The sequence below is a fragment of the Triturus cristatus genome, chromosome 8 (genome assembly GCF_964204655.1).
Source record: "Triturus cristatus chromosome 8, aTriCri1.1, whole genome shotgun sequence".
NCBI lineage: Eukaryota > Metazoa > Chordata > Amphibia > Caudata > Salamandridae > Triturus > Triturus cristatus.
In genome coordinates this window covers 1,094,280,750-1,094,303,735 of record NC_140591.1, presented here as the reverse complement: position 1 = coordinate 1,094,303,735, position 22,986 = coordinate 1,094,280,750, and the positions used below count along the sequence as shown (strand labels likewise).

Below are 22,986 nucleotides of genomic sequence, written 5' to 3'. Positions count from 1 at the left end.
CCGACGTGTTTTTCCGTCGCTGAGCCTCTTAAGGCAGCTCCTTGATCAAGTCTAATTTAGTCACGAGAGTACAATGCAAGGTGTGGTAACTGTTGTGTATGCTACCAACTGAAACATGGTGACGTGGCCTTTCAGTGGGAATTGGCATTTTAAAGTAACAGCAAAACAAACAAAATTATAACAGCTCTCAAGAAAGGGCCCTCGAAAACCTTCATCTATGAACCAACAAATTTAGAATGTTAAACCCTCAACTATATGTTCTACCTAAGTGCTTTACTTCTGACTTTTAAGGGATCTAACACTGTAAGGGTAGTCACTGGTCAAGTGTACACATAGGCAAGATAGCTAAGGGGGACAGAAAACAGTTGTATTGAAAAAGAACACAGTTGAACAAGAGCATACTTACTTGAGTGTTAGCTTAGTGTTGCAAGTGGAGCAGGCAAAACAGTTCACACACCAAGCCTTGTTCAATGCAGACACAACTAAGAGAAAAAAAAGAACTTACATGAAATCATATTTTATTTTGTACAGCGACAATAATGAATATAAATCTTAAAGGATTGCCGCAAGGGGAGAAATACCTGTGAAGGGGGGGAAACAGAGGCATTCGACGGTCGATACTTTTACATTCCAGTTTGTCTGAACCAGCTTTTAGAACAACTCTCTTGCTACTGAAGCAAATAGGACAGGGTAGGATCTTTTGCAGGACAGGGTAGGATCTTTTGCAGGACTTCCCAGGCAATCAATAGTTACTGGCATCAGAATGGGACAATCCGAGCCTTTTACAACTGATATCCTCAGGCATAACCTTAAAATTAAGCCGAAAATTGAGCTACAAATTTCCCTCCTTTGTAACTGACCCCACCCAGTGTATTGAAGTCGAGCAGTCCACGTCTTACTCAAGGATGTGGTGAGGGAGTAAAAACCCAGAACTAAACTAATCCTTCCATATAAGTTAATAATTCAATGTCCAACCAGTGCTTAGTCTTTAAAAAAGAGTTTGTACTTTACTAATTCACTCAACGCAATACTGTACATAACATATCAGAAAGCAAAACCCATCCTGGGTATTGTTGTAACACTCAGAGTTTACTGGCAAAAAGTTGTGCACTTAAAATTAAAAGTAAAAGTAAAAAAATTCTGGGTACATAACTATAGAAAAATATTGTGCGCTACAATGCTAATATTAATAATACATTGTAGAGATGGAAGCAGCGACATACTTGGAGGACGGGAGGTATCTTACATAAAAGCTTACTGCAGGACTTGCAGCCCTGATGTCTTGCGGATGTCATGAGAGCAGTGCTGAATACAAGCTGAGCAGCTAGCACTAGAAAAGGGTCTGAGTGTCTCTCACAAGTTAATAGTGATTGCTTTGGGAGCAGGGAGTAAAACACATGTAATGGATGTTCTAGGTGGGTTTGAATGTCAGCGAGGGATGGCAGGCAGGTCCACCTACGAAAGAAGAAAATGGGTGAATGCCATGGTAGGTGTAGCGAAGGACGAGAAGGCGAGGACAAGGGGGCGTGGTTTCCCCTTGTGAAAGATGTTATGTTGTGTCATATTGTTTTGTAGAGGGCCCAGCTACTCAGCAGAGTGTCCCGGCGCTAGGCAGTGGGGGAACCAACAGGCAACTAGGTTAGCTGTTAAAGAGGAAGGTTTTTCGTTTCCTCTTCCACATATCCAGTTTGTGCATTAACCGAAGGTCTAATGGGAGACTATTCCGAAAGAGAGGTGCCTGTTAGGAAAAAATCTCCCACCTATTCTGAGGCGACTGATGCAGGGCACCCTTGCCAGGTATGCTGAGAAAGAGCGAAGGGTGCGTGCGTGCAAGTATGAATGCGCTGATTCTCTTGCTGAGATAGGACATGCCCATCGCATGCAGGGCCTTATGTATGCATAAGGACCATGGCCTTAAAGACCACCCTCTTTTTGACTGGGAGCCAATGAAGGGACCTCAGATAGAGGGTCATGTGGGACCTAGGTGGGAGTCTAAGTAACAGTCTTTTCGCCAAGTTCTGCACCACCTGCAGACTCTTAAGGAGATAGTCTGGGAGGCCGATGTACCAAGCGTTCTGATAGTTGAGTCTCGACGTAATCAGGGCCTGCACTACCTTTCTACCAGCAGACTCTGATAGAAGGGGTAGAACTTTTTCCAGCATGCGAAGCACGCTGAAGCCGGACCAGGCTAGGGCTTGATTCTGATGTTGGAAGGAAAGGGATTTATCTATTTTGATCCCTAACTTCTTTACGCAGTTTTCTGTGGAACACGGGTGCGGCAAGTTGCTCGGCCAGCAGGTTTGCACGAAATTGTGGGGGACATCTCCAAAGGTCACAGTCTCTGTTTTATCCGGGTTGCATCTCAAATGGTGCAGATCCAGCAAGTGAAACACCTTAATGAGACATCGTGAGATCAGCTTCCCATCTAAGTCCTTGCCCTTCTCACAAGCAAACAGAAGCTGCGTGTCATTTACATATGAGATTACTTTTGCGCCAAGAGACTCAATAAGGATTGCTAGGGGTGTCAGATAAACATTGAACAGAGTGGGACTGAGAGCAGAGCCCTGCGGCACGCCCACAAGATGAGTGTGACCTCTTACATAAAAGGAGCAGGGTTAGGGGGCTGAGTTGGGGTACCTGCCTAACCAAGATAGAGAATTAAATGTGGGTCAGAGTGGGAGCACGCAACTAAAAGGGGAGCTGCAGGGGACGAGGGGTTGAAGGACTTCCACTGCTAACTGGAAAAAACCACAAACAAAAATAGATAAAACAACATTTTAAATTATACATTTTTGAAACTCTAATAATGAACCTCACAATAATATCAACCCAAAAGTTTCAACTCTACTTTAACATAGACACCATTTTTAAAGGCCACAATTCTTTTTGCAAACAATTGGGATGCAGCCTAGGCTGCTACTGTGGAATCCCACCCAATGGCCCCCTTACTGCAAACAATCCTAAACAGTTTCTTTGGTTCTAACCAGTGGGTTCTGGATCACTTTGCATCTTTGGAGAGGGCAACTTAATTTGGGACTGCACTGGTGATTACTCCCTCAGGGTTTCCTTGCAGGAACAGCACAGGTTGCAGTGCAGATTTTTTTTACCGCGCTGGTGCTTTCTGTCAATCTAAAGTATACAGAAAGGTGATGGATAGAATGTTTGAATATCTGCCACTGGCAGTCACTCGGGCTGCATCCCAGTTTGTGATGTTTTGCACACCATGCCACCTGAGTTTGGAACGAGCCACATGCAAATCAGTCTTGAACTTGCTCCAATGGGAACAGTCCTGCCAGAATTGCCAGGCCAGGTCCTCTATGTACATTTGGCACATACGCTCCACAGACATCCTCTATACACATCAGAAACACACAACACACCATTCATGTCCCTCATAGACGTGTGAAAGACCAGATTGCGGGTACTGACAGACAAATTTAGAACAGTGAGAAATGTCAGTAAGTGATTTTTTCTGGGAAAGACAGGTAAAAAGGCATGCTTTACCACTATCATTCCATTGCTACCACCACTGTCAGTCCTCTACAGCCTGGAGATCTATCTGACAGAAATGAAACGTGGCAAGGATGGCACACCTGGTGTGACTCTCAAGACCAAGATGCCCTGCTTTGGGTTTCAATTTAGGTCACAGGAAAGGTCTCTGGGGCACACATATGGTTGGTGTGTTCACAAGAAGACTACAGGTGCTGTAACGGAGGTAAAAAATCTTTGAACTTGAGGAAGAGGAGCATGGTCTCCAGGGCCATGCAGGGTACCTTTTCTCCATCCCAACAAACTGTCACCAGGCTCTTCAAACTGCAGCTCTCAAAAAACGTCCCACTCTCAACACACTCATAGAAACTGAAGAGCCTTAAATCTACAATTGTTTGTAGTGTTCAAACATGTATGAATGAGAAAGTACACAGTTTCCTTCGTGTCCCCTTTCTGCAGATGGTACTATTTCTATCATCCCTTTCTGTGGGAGGGTAGCTGCTTCTTCTAAGAAGAATGATAGATGAACTTTGTTTTGTGCCACTCTGGAGACGGTTTATTGGGATTGTGTGAAATGCCATGTAGCTCCCCTCCTGGATATTGGCTATAACCTATTTCATAAAGAGTGCCTGCCTCCATTGGTTGTGTAATAAAAATCAGTCTTCCTCGAAAGCTGTTGAGTGATCAAACCGTAAAATCCTTCGCTAGAAAACTGGGTGTCAAACCCCTATTACAAAAAATATTTATCAGGCTAGAGTAAAAGCAGCAGCGACTTATTGTGCCGATGCCGGGGTCTGGGGCGTGGTAGCGCCAACATCACTGCAAACTACTGAGAATAAATTTTTTAATTCTGGAGTCGGTCTCCCTCCCTCCTTTACAAACTGCATCCTACACACGGAATTGGGCTTGCCCTATATCTCAGACTATATACAACTAGCCCCACTCCTTCTCTGGCATTCAATTTGGCGGAGAGATACAGTGCCACTCACTCAATCAATAATAAGGAGTTGCTTAACCATGGATAAGTGGAAGAGGTCTAGGTGGCTTAGCTATGTGGAGTCAGTATTAAAGGAGATTGGTCTCCCCAAACTTTTTAAAGATCAACTGGCTTGCAAGAAGGTCTCTAAACAAAAGGTTACCAATATGTTCTTGCTGATGTCTGAGTACAAGCATAACGAACACTATAAAGAGAAACACTCTGTCCGTACATACCACTTTAATCCACCATTAATAGAGGGGGGGTTCTCTTATCTAGTGAATGTAAATAGGTTACAACACAGATATACATTACTGACGTTTCGCACTAACACGATCCATCTCATGCTAGGTTATCCGGAAAAAACATATAATCACTCGGATTTAAGTGTGTGCCCATGTGATAACTTATCACTCCAAACTGAATTGCACCTAGTTTTATTCTGCAGGCTATATAAGAATGAAAGGAACGACCACCTTAAACCAATTTTGAAGAAAGGGAATTTTAAGCAGTGCCGGGTGGCACTATATTTTTTTATATCATGATCTGACCCTTTGGTTTGCTATTCGGTAGCGTCATTCTTATGGGCCTGCATGAGGAAGAGGATGGGGATGGCACGTAGACCAGTGAGATTACTAAATAATAATATAACCACACAGACTTAGCACACAAAATGATCTTAATGATTTTGATGCATTAATGTCTTTATTCTAGAATCATCGCTGAAATATTTGTGGTTTTAAGAACAACATTTTGTACAATTTTATGATGATGTATTTATTTGTGCTCTTATGATCATTTTTAACTAGATCGAATAAAGAGTGAAATTTAATTGAATTGAGTGATCAAAGAGAACAATTGCCGAGTCACTGATTGTTTGTCCATTTCCGTCTTCCCTGGGAGCCTCTGCCTCGTGAGTATGCCCTGCCACAAAAAATACCCCTATTGAACTGCTGAGGTGAACTGAACTGCTACTGCGGAACTGTGTTATGACTGGTGTCTTTGGAAAGGTTGCTTACGGCTTGAACTTGTTTCCGAGTCTTGACTCTGTGGCAGAAAGGGCACTGCTGATGAACTGCCCCATGATATTTTTATCATCAGTGTCATTGTTTTTTTCCCTGGAGTTTTGTCTACTTTGGGCATAATTAGATGTTCCTCTCAAAAGGCAAGACTATGAGATGCGGGATGCTAGTCTTTCTTGCCTACAAGCAATGTCTGCTGCATCTAATGCACAGTGCATACTTACACTGAAACTTGTCTGGTCGTCCTGCACAATCACCTGTGCTCACTTGAGTTGTGCTGTGGGTAGATTTTTAAATAGCTCTTCCAAGTCAGACCACTGAGTTTTAACTGCTCAGTAAAACAAAGGGAATTGATATCAAGCTTACATTAGTGGTGGCAACTCTGGTGTCAACTGGGTCTTTAACTTTGAGTCTTTCTAAGCACAATGTTCAGCATGGAAAGAAAAAGGTGTGTTTTTTCCTTAAGGGACAAAATCACTAAAAGGAAGTTTTCCTCTTCTTTAACCAGCATCAAGAGTTGATGGTGTATGGTGCTCCCTGAACTACTGCGTAGTAAGAGTTTTCGCCATCAGGTGGGTATACCCTTCGGTATGACAAGGACTATGAGCTCTGGAGGGATGGGATCCTTAAACGTCAGCCTTATTGTGTCCTGTGCTTGGATCAATGCACATCTAGAGCTGTCTAATATCTAGCTAAGGATCTACAGTATGTGTATCTGCTTGTGTTTGACATTGTTCTTGTTTAGTATCACATTTTCTCAGGCTTGGTGTCTTCGAGGCCTGAGTCTTTCTTTCAGGGTCCAAGTATTTTTTAGCACGTGAAGTGTGCTTGTGAGGGTGAATTGTCTCAATCTTAATCATCTTTTTGGAGTGGATATTTCTCAGGGATGGTGTTCACTGTTTGAGGACATCCCTTTTCTTGGAGTCAAGACTTGTTGAGGTCGAACTTCTCAAGAATGGTCCTCGTTGTCCTTGTTCAACCAAGTGGAGCGTTTCCTGCCTCCTTAGGTGAAGCATTTGTCTTCGGTGGTATGAGCTTGTGAGGGGATTTTGGAAAGTAATGCTCTCAGGAGTCTCAGTCATTTTTGTCCCCACTCTGCAATGCGCAATCATTGATGCTAGATGGTTTAATGACCCCCATGACTTCCCCATTTTAGGAGTCCTTATACTGTTCTTCTAAAGCATTCCTGGTTTTCCATTACAGTGTAGTTCGTCCACCGTCTATTACACCACTGGTGAATGGTCGTGTTACAGTGAAAAGCTTCACGCTCCTAACAATGTCTCTCTTTGCTACCTTCAGATAACCCTAAGTAGCAAACTCTGCGACGGTCTCCCAATAGAAATTAGGCATTACAACAGAGCCAAAATGTAAAAGAAGTATTTTGCTCGACTTATCTCTAAAGGAGTCATTCTCAAATAACCTGCTTTCTTGCCCTTTGATGATACGGTGATGCAGAGAATTTCTGAGATTGTCATCTCTTGTGGTGAGGAATCCTCTGCTGTGGAAATATTCCTTGGTGTGCAGTCTTCTACTGGCAACTTGAAAACAGGCCAATGGTGAAATACAATATAATCCCTGCCTAGGTGCACTATGGCCTTCAAAGATGTGATAATTAGTTAATTTTGCATCACACTGAAAACTGATAGCAGAGCTTTGATGAAAAACAACCATCCTTAATATTACAAACCTGAAACTATATGGCAAAAAGAATGTACAACATGTCATTTATAGCACATGCTGCAAACGCATTTCAACCCAGCTTTTTCACCCATGATCGGTAATACCTTCTTATCAAACAAATGCCTATGTATTTCATCCGAGAATAAAGATATCTGAAGAATATGCCTCTGAAATAATGACAATTTCTTTACCTTCCTCACACTCACTCCAGGACTTAACCTTACAGTTGATCCCCACTCCCAGAAACCCATGTGGCTGGTTCCTTACTTGTGTGCTTGACTTTCACCCAAGTTCTTTGCAGGCTTCCTTTACCAGGATAGGTGCAACTGGTTCCACCCAGGAGCCTGGTTTTACACAATCTCCTCCCAGCTGCCTGTTTTGTTAGTACACAATCTATCAAACATCCTGAGTGGCTGGCCCTACTATTTCAGACTGCCCTTATGCCACCTGCCTTTGGCTGTTGGCTTCCCCTCTTCAGACTCCTTAACAGATCAGTTACCTCTGTCTAGGTTTACCAAACGACCCTACTGTCATCCTCCACCCACATTATCAACCTCTTGCTATGAGTGGCTACCTGCACCATGTCTTTTAAGTTGCTGTCATCTTACCCAGAATTCCACGTGGTTGGGTCTTTGCTATTAATTTCTCGTCTGGATGATTGTTTTCGATCCCCCCAGCATTTTAAGTCCCCCTTAAACCCCATTTATAATGAACTCCCTCCAAATATTCATGTGCCAAGCTTCTATCCTTAAATATTAGCAGATTCCCAACTGTAGCTGGTTCTCTTGCAGGCATTCAATGTGCCTTTATGTTTCTCATATTTCTACCCCAGGCCTTACAAAAGCTATAACCTCCCCTCTGCCAGGCTTCCAATGCAGCTGGTTTGCCCTTACCTGGGTGTACTATTTGAGTGTCCTCCTACAAACACCATGAATGGCTGTTGAAGACAAACTCCAAGTGTGGCTGTTTCCCCAAACAAAAGGAGCCTAATTAATTCTAGTCTTCTCAATTTCTCTATCTTGCCCATTTGCACTTATCCACTTGCCCATAGCTACCAGTGTGGATGGCACTGTGTTTAAACTCTCCAGGTGCCATGTGTGGTAGTTTCCCTTTCCAAGTGCGAGCGGGCCCTTAGCCACAATCAATGTGAGAAGCCAGAATAAGGAATGTAGGGAGGAGCAGTATGTCATTACAGCCGAGAAAGAGGGAGGATGTACCAGTGAACATAACATGGCAGCGTTAGGGGTCACTCTCCTTGCCTATGTTGGCTATGGAATCAGCAGTGGATTTGGTGGGCTTTCCGAAGTTTAGCTCCTCAACTGGTTACGGACCATAAATATTCTCCAGAACTGCTTCTTTCTGTCCCTTTTGCAGTGCTGCAGGACCATAGTCCAGGCTTTAATTTCTGCTTGTCTTGACTATGGCAATGCCACTTACTTGGTTGTTACGAAGTATTCCATTAGTCAATGACCTATCTTGGGTCTTCCCAAAAGTGAACAGATATAAGCGAATTGAAGCACATTACACTGGCTTCAAATTCGCAAGAAGACTATTTTTTTAATCCTCTGCGTCTATCATATAGTCGTTGCAGGTTCTTGTCTGAAGTTTCAATAAGCACCACAAGCTACAGAGGTCTCTATAAGTACATTTTCTAATCCTATCTAGAACCCACAAGTTTAGAATAGATGATAGACCCTTTTTCCGACCAAACTGCAAAAATATGGAATTTTTCACCTCGGAGGACAATGTCAATCACCTTCACTTTTGTCGCAAGCTTAAAATAATGCACATTAGTATGAACTATCTACCAATTGTATATGTCCACCTGCATCTAGCACTGGGATACCTCAGCGAGGCCACTGTTGCACTTTAGAAATCTGTATTAAATTCAATTGATTACACGCCACTATTAGGAAATGATCTTGATGGTCCTGGCCATGGATGCCACTATCAGGTCACAACACGCCGCAATGTCATAACTGGCAACTGCCATGTGGAAAGATTCAGTTCTTTCTGTTTTCCCCGGAGTCAGGCAGGTAGCAAAGTTGGCCATTTATGCTACCTCATCACAACCCTTCCTGCATTCACCTATTTTTTCTCATGCCTCTAAATCTACTGTACTAGTAGGTTAGTAGCCTGATGATGCTTTCTGCTAAATTGTGGGGGCATGCATTTCCCATTCCTCTTACAAGTACTTTCTGGAGAGCCTTGGTGGAAGCAGTGTGATAGAGGCTCACCTCCCCCAGGCTCACAGTGGTTTATCTGTCTGAATACTTGAAGTACATTACCCATGGCCTCCCTAAAACAAGCATTTACAATGCAATGGTCTCGGCATTGTTAAAGTTAGAGCTGTTGGCATTGCTCGACATTATTCTTGTTTATGTTTTTAAAACATTTAAAGAAACTGCATTATTTACAATGTCAATAGCTTAATCACTCTCCAATGCGAGACCTATTGCATTTGCACCCACACACAAAGCCACCCACACATACAGAGCCACTCACATAGAGCAAACCACACACAAATAGAGCCATCCACAGACACACACACACACACACACACACACACACACACACACACACACACACACACACAGAGTTACCCACACACAGACAGAGCCACCAGGCATAGAGCCACACACGCAGAGCCACCCACACACACGGCGAGCCTCCCCCACACACATGTAGAGCCTCCCACACACACACAGAGCCTCCCACACACACACAGAGCCTCCCACACACACACAGAGCCTCCCACACACACACAGAGCCTCCCACACACACACAGAGCCTCCCACACACACACAGAGCCTCCCACACACACACAGAGCCTCCCACACACACACAGAGCCTCCCACACCTAAAAAGCGTCGCACAGTCAGGCGAGGTGGCCCGACCGCTCACATCCTTCTGTGAAGGTGAATGTACACAAACGGTTACGGTCACGGCTCCGTGAGCGGCGCAACTAAAACAGATAACGCTGGCTCTGCGTCTGCGTGCACGCGATGGGCGCAGTGGAAAGTTTGCCAAACGTGACGCGTCTGTAACTGGGCACCCTCTGAGTGCTGGCAGTATTGTAGGTCGGCCCTCTGCTCAGCTCAAGCCTCTTCCGCCTTACTCAAAAGCCTTGATCTGAGGCAGCTGACTGACTCCTTCGACTACTGCGATTCCTGCCAGTCAGGCCTACAGGCTTGGACCATGCCTGCTCACCTGTGCTTTATGGGCGGTCACAGGTAATGGTGGGTAGGGATGTGATGCTTGTGCTGCTGGGCGCCTCCAGGGGACCTCACACCACCCACCACAGCACCATGATCTGAGGACTCTGGAAGGTGGCCGGTAAATTGTCTTGACCTGGTTACTGTGGTCTTATTCCTAAATGAAGGTAGACAGCAGGAGGAGGTCGCATCCATCAGTGAGTGATGGGCCAGGCTAGTCAGCGAGTTACACCAAAGGCTCTCCCGTGCCCGTGTCACCCCCAGTGGTGCTCTGTCTTATGGTGGCCATGCTCAAGACCCCACCACAGACAAACAACGCTCACCGCCCGCATTCTTCCTTCCTATTCGATGCCCCTCTCTGCCTTCCAGAGCGGGTGCCAACTAAATAATACATCTTTCCGACGGTGCTTGTCTCTTGTGCACTGATTCTGTGAGCCGGGTGCCTGGAGGCCAGACTCTTTTAATGACAGAGCTATTTAAAAAGGCGAAACCACACCTCACATTTACGCCACTGGAGGGAACGCCGCCCTGCTCTGCAATCAGCGCAATTTATGGTGAACGAGGAATTATGCGGTATAATAATCCTACGGCCCCCAGAAGCGGCATTGAACGTCCTGTCGTTTAGGGCGCTACCTAATTGTGGGCTATGAAGTGAAAACATCGCAATGCGAGCCGCCTGCCAAAAACGTAGCAATTTTCTCCAAGTTAATCCCCCGCTAATGATGCACTGCAGCAACATCTGCCCCCCGCACTTCTGTGAAGCTCCTTGTAACAAGGAGGAAGCTGCGAGCTGCACGAACCTGATGCTGGACACCACCGCCTTTCTCCGAGATGAAGCAAAAATGCCTCGGAGAAAGGCAGCGGCGGTTTCGGATTCGGGGGCGTGTTTTTCTTTTTCTCTCCTCTTGCCATTGGCTGGAGGAGAGAAAAACACGCCCAGCGAAAAGTAACGAAAAAACACGCCCCCGAATCCGAAAAGGACGGGGCTTGTTTTGCGAGACAATGGCTGGCCAGCATTTAAGAGGCCAGCCAATGGAGAAGAGGAGAGAAGAGGGGCGGGTTCAAGCCCCTCTTCTCCAAGTCATTAAATCTCGCGAGCGAGACTGCGCAAGCGCAGCCTTCGCTAGCCGAGACCTAAAAAACTGTGGATAACCTGGACTCCTTTCATGACCTTCCGGGAAAAGTTAATGTGACTGGGTGCAAGATAACAAAGGTTTTGATGTGTAGTCATTGGCTTTGTAATCCAGAAGCGGTCTTCAGTCTAAATTTGTATGAAACTGTGTGTTTTTGGGTCATATGCCCGCTCACTGAGATAATGGGAATAATAAACAGCTGCAGTTTATTTATTATTCAAATAATGATGGTCAACAATCCTAGGTGGCAAATCATATTTCTTCTCTTTTTCTGAAATGCAATTATCCAGAAAGTCTGAGATAAATGATTCACAGAACATCCATGACAAGAGATTTTGGTGGATCTGGAACAACTAGCTGAGGCTTGTCTAATACAGATTGTTTTCCTGATGGGACAAGCACTCAGGGGATTCTTTCAACTGTCTCCCAAAATTAATTCAGGATGCATGACATATTTAGGATTCTAGGATAGAGGCAATATTCATAATCTTACTTTGCTGTGAGTTCTTTGTGTTTTGTAACATTTAGGGTAAAATGCCTACTAAGTTAGGAAATGTTTTTTTTTTCTTGTTGTTGACATCCCGGCACAGCTAATATGTAGTTTGTGAATCTTCAGGGGAAGTTACAAACATTATTTTTCTTATATTTAAACAACAAATATAGAGTGAAAGAACATTCGAGAAAAGAAATCCATGAACATTCCTAGCACAGCAGATAAGTCACAAATTTAGCCAACACAAAGGATGAATGCGAATGTGATAATCAGTAGTGCTTAAATAATGGTATCGACAAGAATAATAGTCATCTGAAGAAATCAATAGATTTTTACTTTTCGAGGGTATGTGGAGATTACTTTTCTTTGTTTATAGAATTCATTGCCAAACATGTATTGATGCCCTACATTGCCTTTATCAAGCGGTAATTACTTACTCTGGTAGATTCTATAAACTAGTAAAGACCTAGTGTTACTCCCTTTTAGAAGGGAGAGGAGACAGAAAATACATAGAGGGAAGAAAGTTAAGCATCTCATTTTGACACTATTTCAGGAAAGATTTCTCGGAGATTCTTGTTGGCATATCCTTTATTTTAAAAGAGGGTATTGCTAGGAATGTATGTCAAATACAACAAACAGCATCTTTCAAAAAATTACAAAATGCATGTGACATTGGAGAATATAATCTAGAGAATCGGTTATGGCTACCAAAGGCATCTGCAAAGTGACCTTGTTTTTATATTATGATAATATTCTGAAAGTTCGTTTAAAACCCTAAGTGCCTCCTGGGCAGTGGATTTGCCCAGATGAAATGTGCATATCCATGACTTTTTATTCACCGTTCGTTGACAATGGGGTAGTGGTGTGTATATTTTCATAGCAAATGTTTCATCATTTTTTTTACTCAGTGTATTGGGATGGGAATGACGGAGTATGCTTTTTTGCTTTGTTTGATATTTTGTCCTTTTTTGCTGTGCTCTTTGGGGGCAAACAAAATCCCAAGGATAGCAAATAAGCAAAACATCACAAAGGATGAGCCTTACAAATGGCAGCCAGGCACAAGTAGCCAGTGGTTATATTATGTTGGTAGTTGTTATGTGAGAGGTTGCTGGGAAAGTGTCAAAATAACTGAGTAACCAAGTTGTTGCTTACCATCTCCTTCAATCACGCGGTTACAGTGGAAGCAAACATCACCAAACAGCTGCAGAGAAGGTAAAAATAAAGAGTTTGAATAAGGGTGCACATTTTTTAGTTCTAGTTTATCTTCCCTATTAATTAAACTAAGCTGGATTCTTTAATACTTTTCAAAGTACAATATGTCTTCAACCATGAGTGTCTTCTCTCAGCGACGACCCAAGAGGGCCGAACAACATAAGTCGCACTATACAGGCCATTAAGATATGGCAATAATTTATATGGTCATCAGCTATCTCAAAAATTAAGCAAAGCACTGGGTCTCATAGAGCAAGGTTGGACTTCACTTATCTTAGAACACCATTAGCGGATTTAAAAAGAGTGTGAATGGGAACTGATGTGTCACACGTTACCTGATTGTAGTGGGTTTCGCAGTAAGCCAGCCCCTTCCGTTCATAATGGCGGTGTCCCAGGAACGGCTTTTCACATTTGGCGCAGACAAAGTGCTGTGGAGACAATATTTAGTCAAAATAAGTTCACAAGAAGAAGTGGCACCAGTTTATGCATGTAAAACAGGCACCAGGACTTTTAAAACAAACGTGTTTGTTCTTCAAGTGGCAACTTGTACTAGTGCTTTTTGTAAGGCCACTCGATCTACTAGGCTTCTTCATCTCTCCTCAACCCCCGTTTTCATCTCCCTTGTTCTCTTTCTCCCCTCCTCAGCCCGTCCAAGTGACTTAGAGTGGCAGAAAGAGATCTACAACTAATCAACATAAGAAAAAAACCAACACCTGTTTGTTTTTTTACACCACCACTGATACAATGGGCAATATAAAGACACAATTAAGTGGAATGGATGAAGAAACAAGCATATGCTGCAACAGCATGAATCCCAGCATGCACACATGTGCACCAATTATTATTATAGCACCTTAGCATAAGAAATCTGTATAAGGCACTGATTTCTTAGTACAAGCTGCCAAGCTCTGAAACTCACTACCAGCTAGCATTAGAAGCACCAAGGAACATATACACTTCCCAAGACAGTTGAAAACTTGGCTATTTCCAAGATAACTGAACCACCTGCATCCGGGCAACAGAGCCCAGCTAACAACCACATACTGAAGCGCAATCATTAGCTTAGAACCAAGGAATTGCAAACAACTCAACCAGCAAACTGCTTTCGTTATGCAGGTAAGCAAAAAGAGCCAACTTATAGTACGCCATGGCATTATATAGTTATGTACTTGCATATATAACCGTTATGGCCCACAATAATACTAATCCATAATACACAGAGGTCAGCAACAAACTGTAACTTATTCCGATTAAATTCACAACATGTACATCTGCAATGAGGGCTGTCCATCACAAGCACTGTACAGCCAAAGAAACAAACACCACCAACTGAACAGGCATGGAATAACTGAAGAGATCTGTCATACATTGCGTGACAATTTTGGAGGACTTTAAAATAGTTGATTTAATCCAGGTCCCAACTATCTATAAACTCTGACCGCTTCTTTACATCTCACATAGACGCTCAGATATGGGATGATAATAAAAATGCCCATTCCTACAGATCACTCCACTTCTCTGTTCCTTCAACTATGCCAGCACTGGACAACAACTATACACGTAATCTCAGATTGGGCAACTCAGTACTATATCATATGAAATGACCATAAATGGACCTGCAGAGCTGTTGAGAGCTATCGGTATACCGAAAACCATAAATCTGTGCGCCTGTCTCTCATACTTCATCATCCAACAAACTGATATTCGCTGCGTCCGATAATGGTGGGCATCACTCACGACATGGAAACACTTCGCACATAGGATCAAAACGAAAGCATCCTTCCAGCCACACACCTTACATGGTGTAGCATGCTACTCATGTAGGCAAGCACTTTAGCACCCCACATACTGATAGTAAGCTCTATATAACTGCTGCATTACAGTTACAATACAATTTGTAGCAGCTGAAAGAAAGTACTCATCCTATGCACAATCTGTTTGCAAAACTGCACAGAAGGAGTGGAAGAAATCACTCGGAGGCCGTTCACATACATTGCCACACCCTCTACATAGTAAATCTATAGCGTTTGCATACCATGCAAGGGTGGCCCATCATTATGGATGCTGGGGCTCCGCCTCCCTCCCTTTTCCAAAGCATGATGAGTTTCAGTCAGGCTGCGCAAGGGCCAGACAGAGTCTCCATGTCAAGGTGAGGTGTCAAGGTGAGGCAGCCAGATGCTTTACATGCACTAATGTGTAGCCTCCTGGTAGCCTGAGCCAAGCTTTGCCAGCCTGAAGATCTCACAGACCGGAGGGCTGTGACCTCTTCAGCACAGCAAAGCCCTGTGAGGTCCTCCCCCTAATGACAAAGGGATGCTGATGGAATCATTCAGGTTTAAGCTCTGACATCCCCAGGGGTGACTGTTTACGAATAATGCTCATCACAGAGGGGTGTCAGCAGGTTTCACTGACGCGACCCAACTTGGACAAGTCAGCCCAGGTCTTCCTCTTATTGGCTGACCCATGACAAGGCCCGCCGTGTGTCCCTTCCCTCCCGAAGCCTCCAGCAACTTTCGAGGCCTTTGTGCTTCTCCCTCCCAACACCCACTGGTCCTGATGTCAACACTGCAACCCTGTAAGTACTTATTGAATGTTGGGTGTGTGTATGTATGAATGAATGTATGTGTATTGGCCTGTGGGTGCTGTGAATGGGTGCATGTTTGGTGTATGTGCTTGGAAATGGTGGGTGTCTGTGTGCACGTTTGTGACTGGATGGATATGAGTGAGTTTGAATGTGGATGGGTGAGTATGTGTGTGCTGGTAAGTGGCTTGGTGGAAGTGAGGTTACTCGTGTGCTCACTCCACTAAACATCGACACTGCAAGCAGCAACTGATACCATGTAGAATGGAAGCATTTCTGCTCTCCTCTAATCCATCAAAATGTGATTGCACAGAGCACATTTAATGTGTAGAATGTCTTTGTACAATATATCCAACAGCTGCTTCTTGTGAACTGCAATCTGGACTCTACACATGTGGCTTGCTGGAAGCCTGAAGTCAGCCTGGGTCCACATTCCTGCAGGATGATATGAAACAGCCCAGGCTACCTGTCTGGGGACCGATTACAAAGCAGCCGAACTTGGTCAGACCAGCATCAGAGAAGTCCCTTAGGGCACAGTATTGTACTTGTGGCAAGCTGTATCATTAGCAATCCAAATTAGAGTAGCAACAGTAGTGTCTGCATTGACCCATTTGTCTGCCAGCCCAGTTTCAGCAACTCATTTGAGTGGAGTTCTGAAAGGAGTATTTTTGCTTTTGCCCAAAATCAAACTGTCTACAATATTGACAGCAGATCTGCTGCAAATTCCTTCATAGAAATGCTAAGTGTGAGGGAGCTAATGCAGCAAGCACTGATCACCGAAGGCAAATGCCAGATGAAATTATTTTGCCGCAAGGCTATGCTGCATCAGTACAACGAGGTGCTCAATGTTATGAGAAAACATGAGTGAATTGCAGGGTGGACCATGGACATGTGGACAAGGTGTCAAAGCATGGACTGTATGTTTAACAATCCTTTTTGTCAACTTTCTCTCTAGTACCAAACTTCACAAAGAGGTGCATTGTTTGCCAACAAATTTAAATAAATAAATAAGAAAAAGGCACTTTGTTCATGAAAGGCTTTAACAGCAAAAACAACTTAGCAGACATAAGAGGAAATGTGATGGTGAAAGTACTGCATCTAAACTGCCAAAAGCGAGAACTGTCTTGTGGAACGGTGGACAGCAACTCAAATGTCACTGGTGCCCTATGGTCGGGAACTTTCTTCATATATGCCATGCACCTTGGTTGTGCTGGAGCAGAGTTTTCAGTTTGAAAATTCTGGGGCTTTTGAAGCTCTGGCATGTCTATTCGTTGTATTAATTTATTAATAATTAATAATTAATTATTTGTTTTGTGCAAAGTGCGTTTATATTAATCAATCCGTTTGTCTTAACAAGAGAGGGTTACACGTGAGTGTGCTTAAATGTGCTGACTGATAATAACACGCGCGTTAAATGTGTTTTCATGTTTAAACGTTGCTATGTGCTGTTTATTTTTGAGCACAAAACGCTTTCCGAATTAATGCTTTTCCATGTTGCAAGTGCTAGATAAATGCATACACATAAGGGTATTAGTGGGGTTAACACTGTTTAATCACTATGCTGTAGTAACGTTGTTTTTGTCTCTTTTAATTAAGATGGTCTATTAAGGCCTATGTTGGCCTAAGAAAAGATGGCTGAATTATGAGCCTGGCTGGGATTATAATATGAAAACTGTGACGAGGGAGACCCCTGCTGGAAATGGTCCTGAAGCTAACTGACCATGGTCCTTGTTGAAAAACTTTCCATGAGGATAGCAGCAGTTTTTGGGAAGTCTCCAAGAGAAGTGAAAGTGTCCTTGGCAGCCTTGGGAAACACAGGAGCCTTAGAGAGAAGCTCTGAACTGTGGCTCGATGGCCGAGGAGAAGCAGGATAATTGTGATACATGTTTTATTTTCTTGGTTCCTGTTCCGTAGTTTTCGTTATGTGTACTTTTCCTGAGCCGAGATTCTCAAATGTAGCAATCTTACATCCTTTCCTTCTCGCTCTGCTCAGCAAGTCCGGCGGACATTATAGCTTTTTCTATGTTCCCAATGTATCTTTCTATTGTTTAGAAACTATAAAAAGTTAGTCTAGAGAGGGTCTTTTGCCACTTGCCACTTGCCATTTTGCCTTTGCCGCGTACCGAATCTGCGTTGCTGAGGATTGATGCTGACGGGACTTCGTCTTGAGAGACATTTACCGGGAGACTTGTCCTGACCCGTTCTGACATTTAGCTAGAATAGGTAACTATGAGAAATGATTTACTCTGATTGATTTCCTTGACTAATTTTAGATAAAGCAATATAATTTTAAACATGGTGTTGGATATTCTTTCTTGTCAATTATTGGGTTTGCATTATTGATTATTATTGTATATATTGTATAGATTATGCTTAGGGACAGTCACAAAAACCAGGTCTTATCGACCTCGGTATAGATGCAGGGTGTTCAGGAGTGTTTTCCTTCCACAGGTTTATTGCTGGTAGAGTATTTGAGCGTATGTTAGTGAAATGGGCCCTAGCGTATGATGTATGCATGTGCGTGTAACTGTGAGATTACTTTATCCGTGGTAGTGGGAATATTGTACACACCCTGATCTCTATCAATTTCCTGGTAGCAGAGTTTGATGGTTTTTGATGATTGTCTTGATCTGATAAGATTGTTTTATTGATTATTGATTATTGGTTCATGTTTGTATATGTACTAATAATATATGTTGGAGTCGTAATGTTGAGTTATATGTAGTGCTTCTGGAACTTGGAAGCTGTAGCAGTTCCGTAGTAGGGCAGAGGGAAGTAAATGCTGCTCTCGGGAAAGACGGAATTGTAAGGAATAACGTGTAACAATTGAAGTTGCGCGTCACATTGTCTGGGTTCGGAATTAGTGACATCGTCGTATGTTACTATTAGATATTTCTGGTATATAAGGAGTGTGTATGATAGTGAAGGTTATCTGTGAAACTCTGGTCTTAAGTCCCAGGGATCCGTAAGGATTTCCGTTAAAGCTTATTGCGGGAGGAGTAATAAATATTCTCTGAGCTTATTTGAAGAACTGGGCAAAGAAAGCTTGCTTAGTTAATGTATGTTATAATTCTGTAGTGGAGCAGATCTTCTGTTCTCGGGAAGCAGGATTCTGTGCGTATGTACTATATTTCCTTTGTATGAATGTGTGTGAATGTTTGTACATTTAGTTGATTGTAAGACTCTTTGGACAAGTCCTAGAGGAAACAGTTAATGAATGTATGTTAGTAGGGCAGAGTAGTAGAAGTGCTACTGTGTCAATGAAAGGTTTCTTATGAAATAGACTCTCTTTTACTATTCTGTGGTTAGCGAAGCAGACAATGGAGATGTTTTTATGTTGTAACTAATAGATTTTGTAGAAATTTTGACACGAAGTCTACTGAAAAGATTTTGTAAAGAAGGGGTAGACGAGTGACAGAGGACAAGAGACAAACTGCAGCGACTATTGACGTTAGAAAGACCGCGCTCTGATTGGATGATAGATCAGAATAGTGCTCGCGCTAGAATTGGTGCGTTAGTGTGAGCCGCGCAAGGATTGGAAGAGCTATCTAGTGACGTAGACATTCCAGGATTGGTGCGTTAGTGTGAGTCGCGCTGCAATTGGTTGAAAATTCGTATTGTATATTTATAATACGGAAAGAGTAGAGAGTTCTTTGTAAATGCTAAAATGTATTACCAAGAAGAGAAGAAGAAGAAAACATTTTTTGGTAAAGTTAAAAAGTGGTTTAGCAAGGATAAAGATGTTAAAACAAGAGAGGGCGAGTTGTTACCTCCACCGAAAACACCTGCATCCTTCATGGCTGCAAGACATGCGTTTCATACCTGTATATGGTTGGAGAATTGGGTTAGGTATACTAAAGAAGATGGTGTTCTAGCATTTCCAGAACATGGTTCATTTAATCTGGCTGTGTTAAGAAATTTACGGGAAAAGATGCTATGTCTTGACCCGAAACCGAGACCTACACAGTTCGAGGCTTTAGTGGAATGGGAAGAGGAAGTACATGAGAGAGAGAAACAAAGATCTGGGGGGTACTATAGGTACATGTTTGGGAGGAGACATGATCGTGAGACTCATCATGATCGAATGAAAAGGTGGCGAGATGTTAGTATGTCAGAGGGATTATATCCGATGAGAACAGTTGAAGGAGGAGCAGAAAGGGTTCCTGAGTCAGAAATAAGAAAATATGGAGTTAATGAGTATGAGGATGAGGTCTTAAATGACATGATTTACAAAAGACCACCTCCATATAGACCAGAACCGGACAGAAGTACACCAGTTGTTTCTCTGATAAGAGATACAGTTTGTGTTAGTGAGACGGAAAATGAAACACCTGGAGTGAGAAGTGATCATTACTTTGATAAGAATGCCAGACAATTAGCCAGAACTACAACAGAGTTGACAGAGAAGATTAGGGAGTTAACGAAGAATCTAGAAGCTGTTACGGTGCCTGTAACAATAGGTCCAGTTATGCCTGTGTTTGACAAACAGAGGACAGGTGAGAATGGACTGGTGATTCCATATGTTGGGAATAATCTGACAAATTCAGTTGGTCCTTCAGGAGATTCAGGTAAAAGAGCAGAAAGAAATGACCTGAGACAATCAAGACATGACACATGTAGTGAAATATTGGATGCTAGTGAAGCTAGTTGTTCAGGGATGCCAATTTTAGAATCGCAAAAGAGAGTGGTTCCAGTAAGAAAAACTGCTGAAATAACAGTTGATGATTTGAATGATTGGATGAAGGTTCTACAGAAAAAGGATAAAGATTCACAAGTAATTGATGTAGCTAAGTTACGTGTAGAACTAGAAGAGCTTGTCACAGGGACAGTTCCAACAGAGATTCTGAAGAGTCATCATGATGGTGAACTAATGTTTATGTGTAAGAGTGTTACCTGGAGAGCGAGGAATACACATGACAGGCTAAGAGCAATAGCAAATGAACAGGGAATTGACATTGATAAAGTGAAAGCTTTACAGAGAACTTACAGGATGGATTTTACAGAGAAGGACATTGAAAATTTGAATGCTACTGGTAGAACAGGACAGATTAAGGAGATGGTAGCATTATTGCGAAGATGGGGTGATGTTGAAAAGTGGAAGGATAGGTGGTACAAGAAAAGAGATGAGACTGAAGATAGAACAACTTATTCAGCATTTCCAGTGAGAGAAAAGGACAAACCAGTGGATAATTATCCTATGAGAGAAATACCTGGAGGAGGATATGTACATGTTCCATGGACCAGACAGGATATTTTATCATTTACGAATGATTTCCCTCGATTGAGAGAAAAGCCCGTCGAGTGGTATAGGCAGGTAGATAGGTTTGTGAAATTGTCAAAAGTGCTGTGGGTTGACCTGAATAGTCTGTTTGATATAATTGTTCCAGCAGACTTGTGGACTGAGTGTAAAATAGTTGTGAGTTGGCCTACTGAGGAATATCCAAGAGACCCAAGAACAGGGGCACCAGATCCAGAGGTAATGAGGAAGTATGATCAGGTGATGGTATACCTGAAGAGTAAAGTACCTGCAAAAGAGACAGACTGGGTAAAGATAGATCGAACACAACAGGAAGCGAAAGAATCAGTTCATGCTTTTTACGAGAGGCTGATACTGGCATTTAAACAATTCAGTGGAGATGAACACCTGGGTGACAAAGATTTGAGTCATTTTGTATACAGATTTGTATATGGCCTTAGACCTGAAATTGGTGAGAGAATTTGTGAGCACACAGTGGATTGGCAGAGTAAGAAAGTAGATGAGATCCTGAGACATGCAAAATACTTCAGTGATGAAATTGAAGCAAAACAAAGAAAGCTGAAAGAGAAAGCAATGTGGGCACAAGTGAAAGTTGCGGAGAGACAGGAAGCACAGTTAGTGGAACAGGCGAATAATCCAGGAAATAATGCAGGAAATAGACCTAGATATGCAGGAAAAGGAAAAGGAAGTCTTGAGGAAGCGAAGAAAAAGTTCCCTTGTCACAACTGTGGCCAATTGGGGCATTGGAGATCGGAGTGTCCTAATCCACCATTAGTGAGTAATGAGAGTAAACCTTTAAATCAACAGGTGCAGAACCAGAACGAAGGAAATAATCAACAGCAGCAACAACAGAAAGTTGTGAGACAGCAGAGTCAAGAGCCAAAACCGCCCTTGCCGCAGAATAGAGGGTTACAAAAGTATAATCAGGATTCAGGATTCTACAATGATGAGCAGGTAAACAAACCAAGACGTTCTAACAAAGTACAGCAGTACTTGTTAAAGAGTGAAGGGAGTGAGTCTGAGGGTGATTATTGACGGTGCCGAGGAGAGGAAGAAGAGTGCATACTTGGTGCAACTCTAGAAATAGACCAGGCAGGACCATTTGTGGATGGGAAAATAAATGAGGAGAGTGTTACTTTTTTGGTAGACACAGGTGCGACAAGATCAACTGTCAGGTCAACAGATGTTAGAAATCTTCCTCTCTCGGATGAAGCAATCCAAGTAGTTGGTGTAGCCAATACACAAATTAAAACACGTCTTACTGAACCTGTAAGAGTACAGATAGGGAAATTTTCAGACATGCATAGATTCATTGTCTGTGACACGAGTCCAGTGAACCTATTGGGTAGGGACTTGTTGTGCAAGATGAACTGCACAATTTTTTGTACACCGGATGGAATAGCCTTTGAGACACCAGATGAAGATGCTTTGTACCGAGTGACTCTAGAAAATAGAGAAAGTGAGTTAATTGGTGCATTTGTTGTATTTAATCCGGAGGATTTGCCTCAAGAGCTGAGAGACACAGTGAAAAGGACAGTTTGGGATTTTACTGGAGAGGATGTGGGATTGATGAATAATGTAGATCCAGTGAAAATTGCAGTAAAAGAGGGAATCACATATCCTAACATTCCTCAATACAAAATGACACCAGAAATAATTGAAGGGATAACTCCTATAATTGAGAAAATGATTCAGCAAGGAGTCCTGAGAGAACTACTGAGTAGTCCATGTAATTCACCGATAATGGGACTAAAAAAGCCCAATGGGAAATTTAGGATCGTACAGGATTTGAGAAAAGTTAATCAAATTGTGGTGGCATGTTGTCCTATTGTGCCAAATCCATCAGTGATCCTGTATCAAATTCCACATGATGCTGAGTGGTATACAGTGATTGATTTGTGTCATGCGTTCTTTTCAATTCCATTGCA

General features: G+C 42.8%; 1 protein-coding gene across 12 annotated transcripts in view; it reads right to left on the bottom strand.

The window, feature by feature from the left end:
- Positions 1–22,986, bottom strand: part of LIMS1 (LIM zinc finger domain containing 1) — a 388,121-nt gene that overhangs the window by 6,500 nt on the left and 358,635 nt on the right. For all 12 annotated transcript variants that reach the window (XM_085622632.1, XM_085622629.1, XM_085622634.1 and 9 more), the window contains exons 7-9: positions 13,556–13,648; positions 13,161–13,209; positions 407–482 (exon numbers count right to left, since the gene is read on the bottom strand). In XM_085622632.1, coding sequence (XP_085478758.1) covers positions 407–482; positions 13,161–13,209; positions 13,556–13,648 — 218 coding nt within the window. The remainder of the gene's footprint in view (positions 1–406; positions 483–13,160; positions 13,210–13,555; positions 13,649–22,986) is intronic.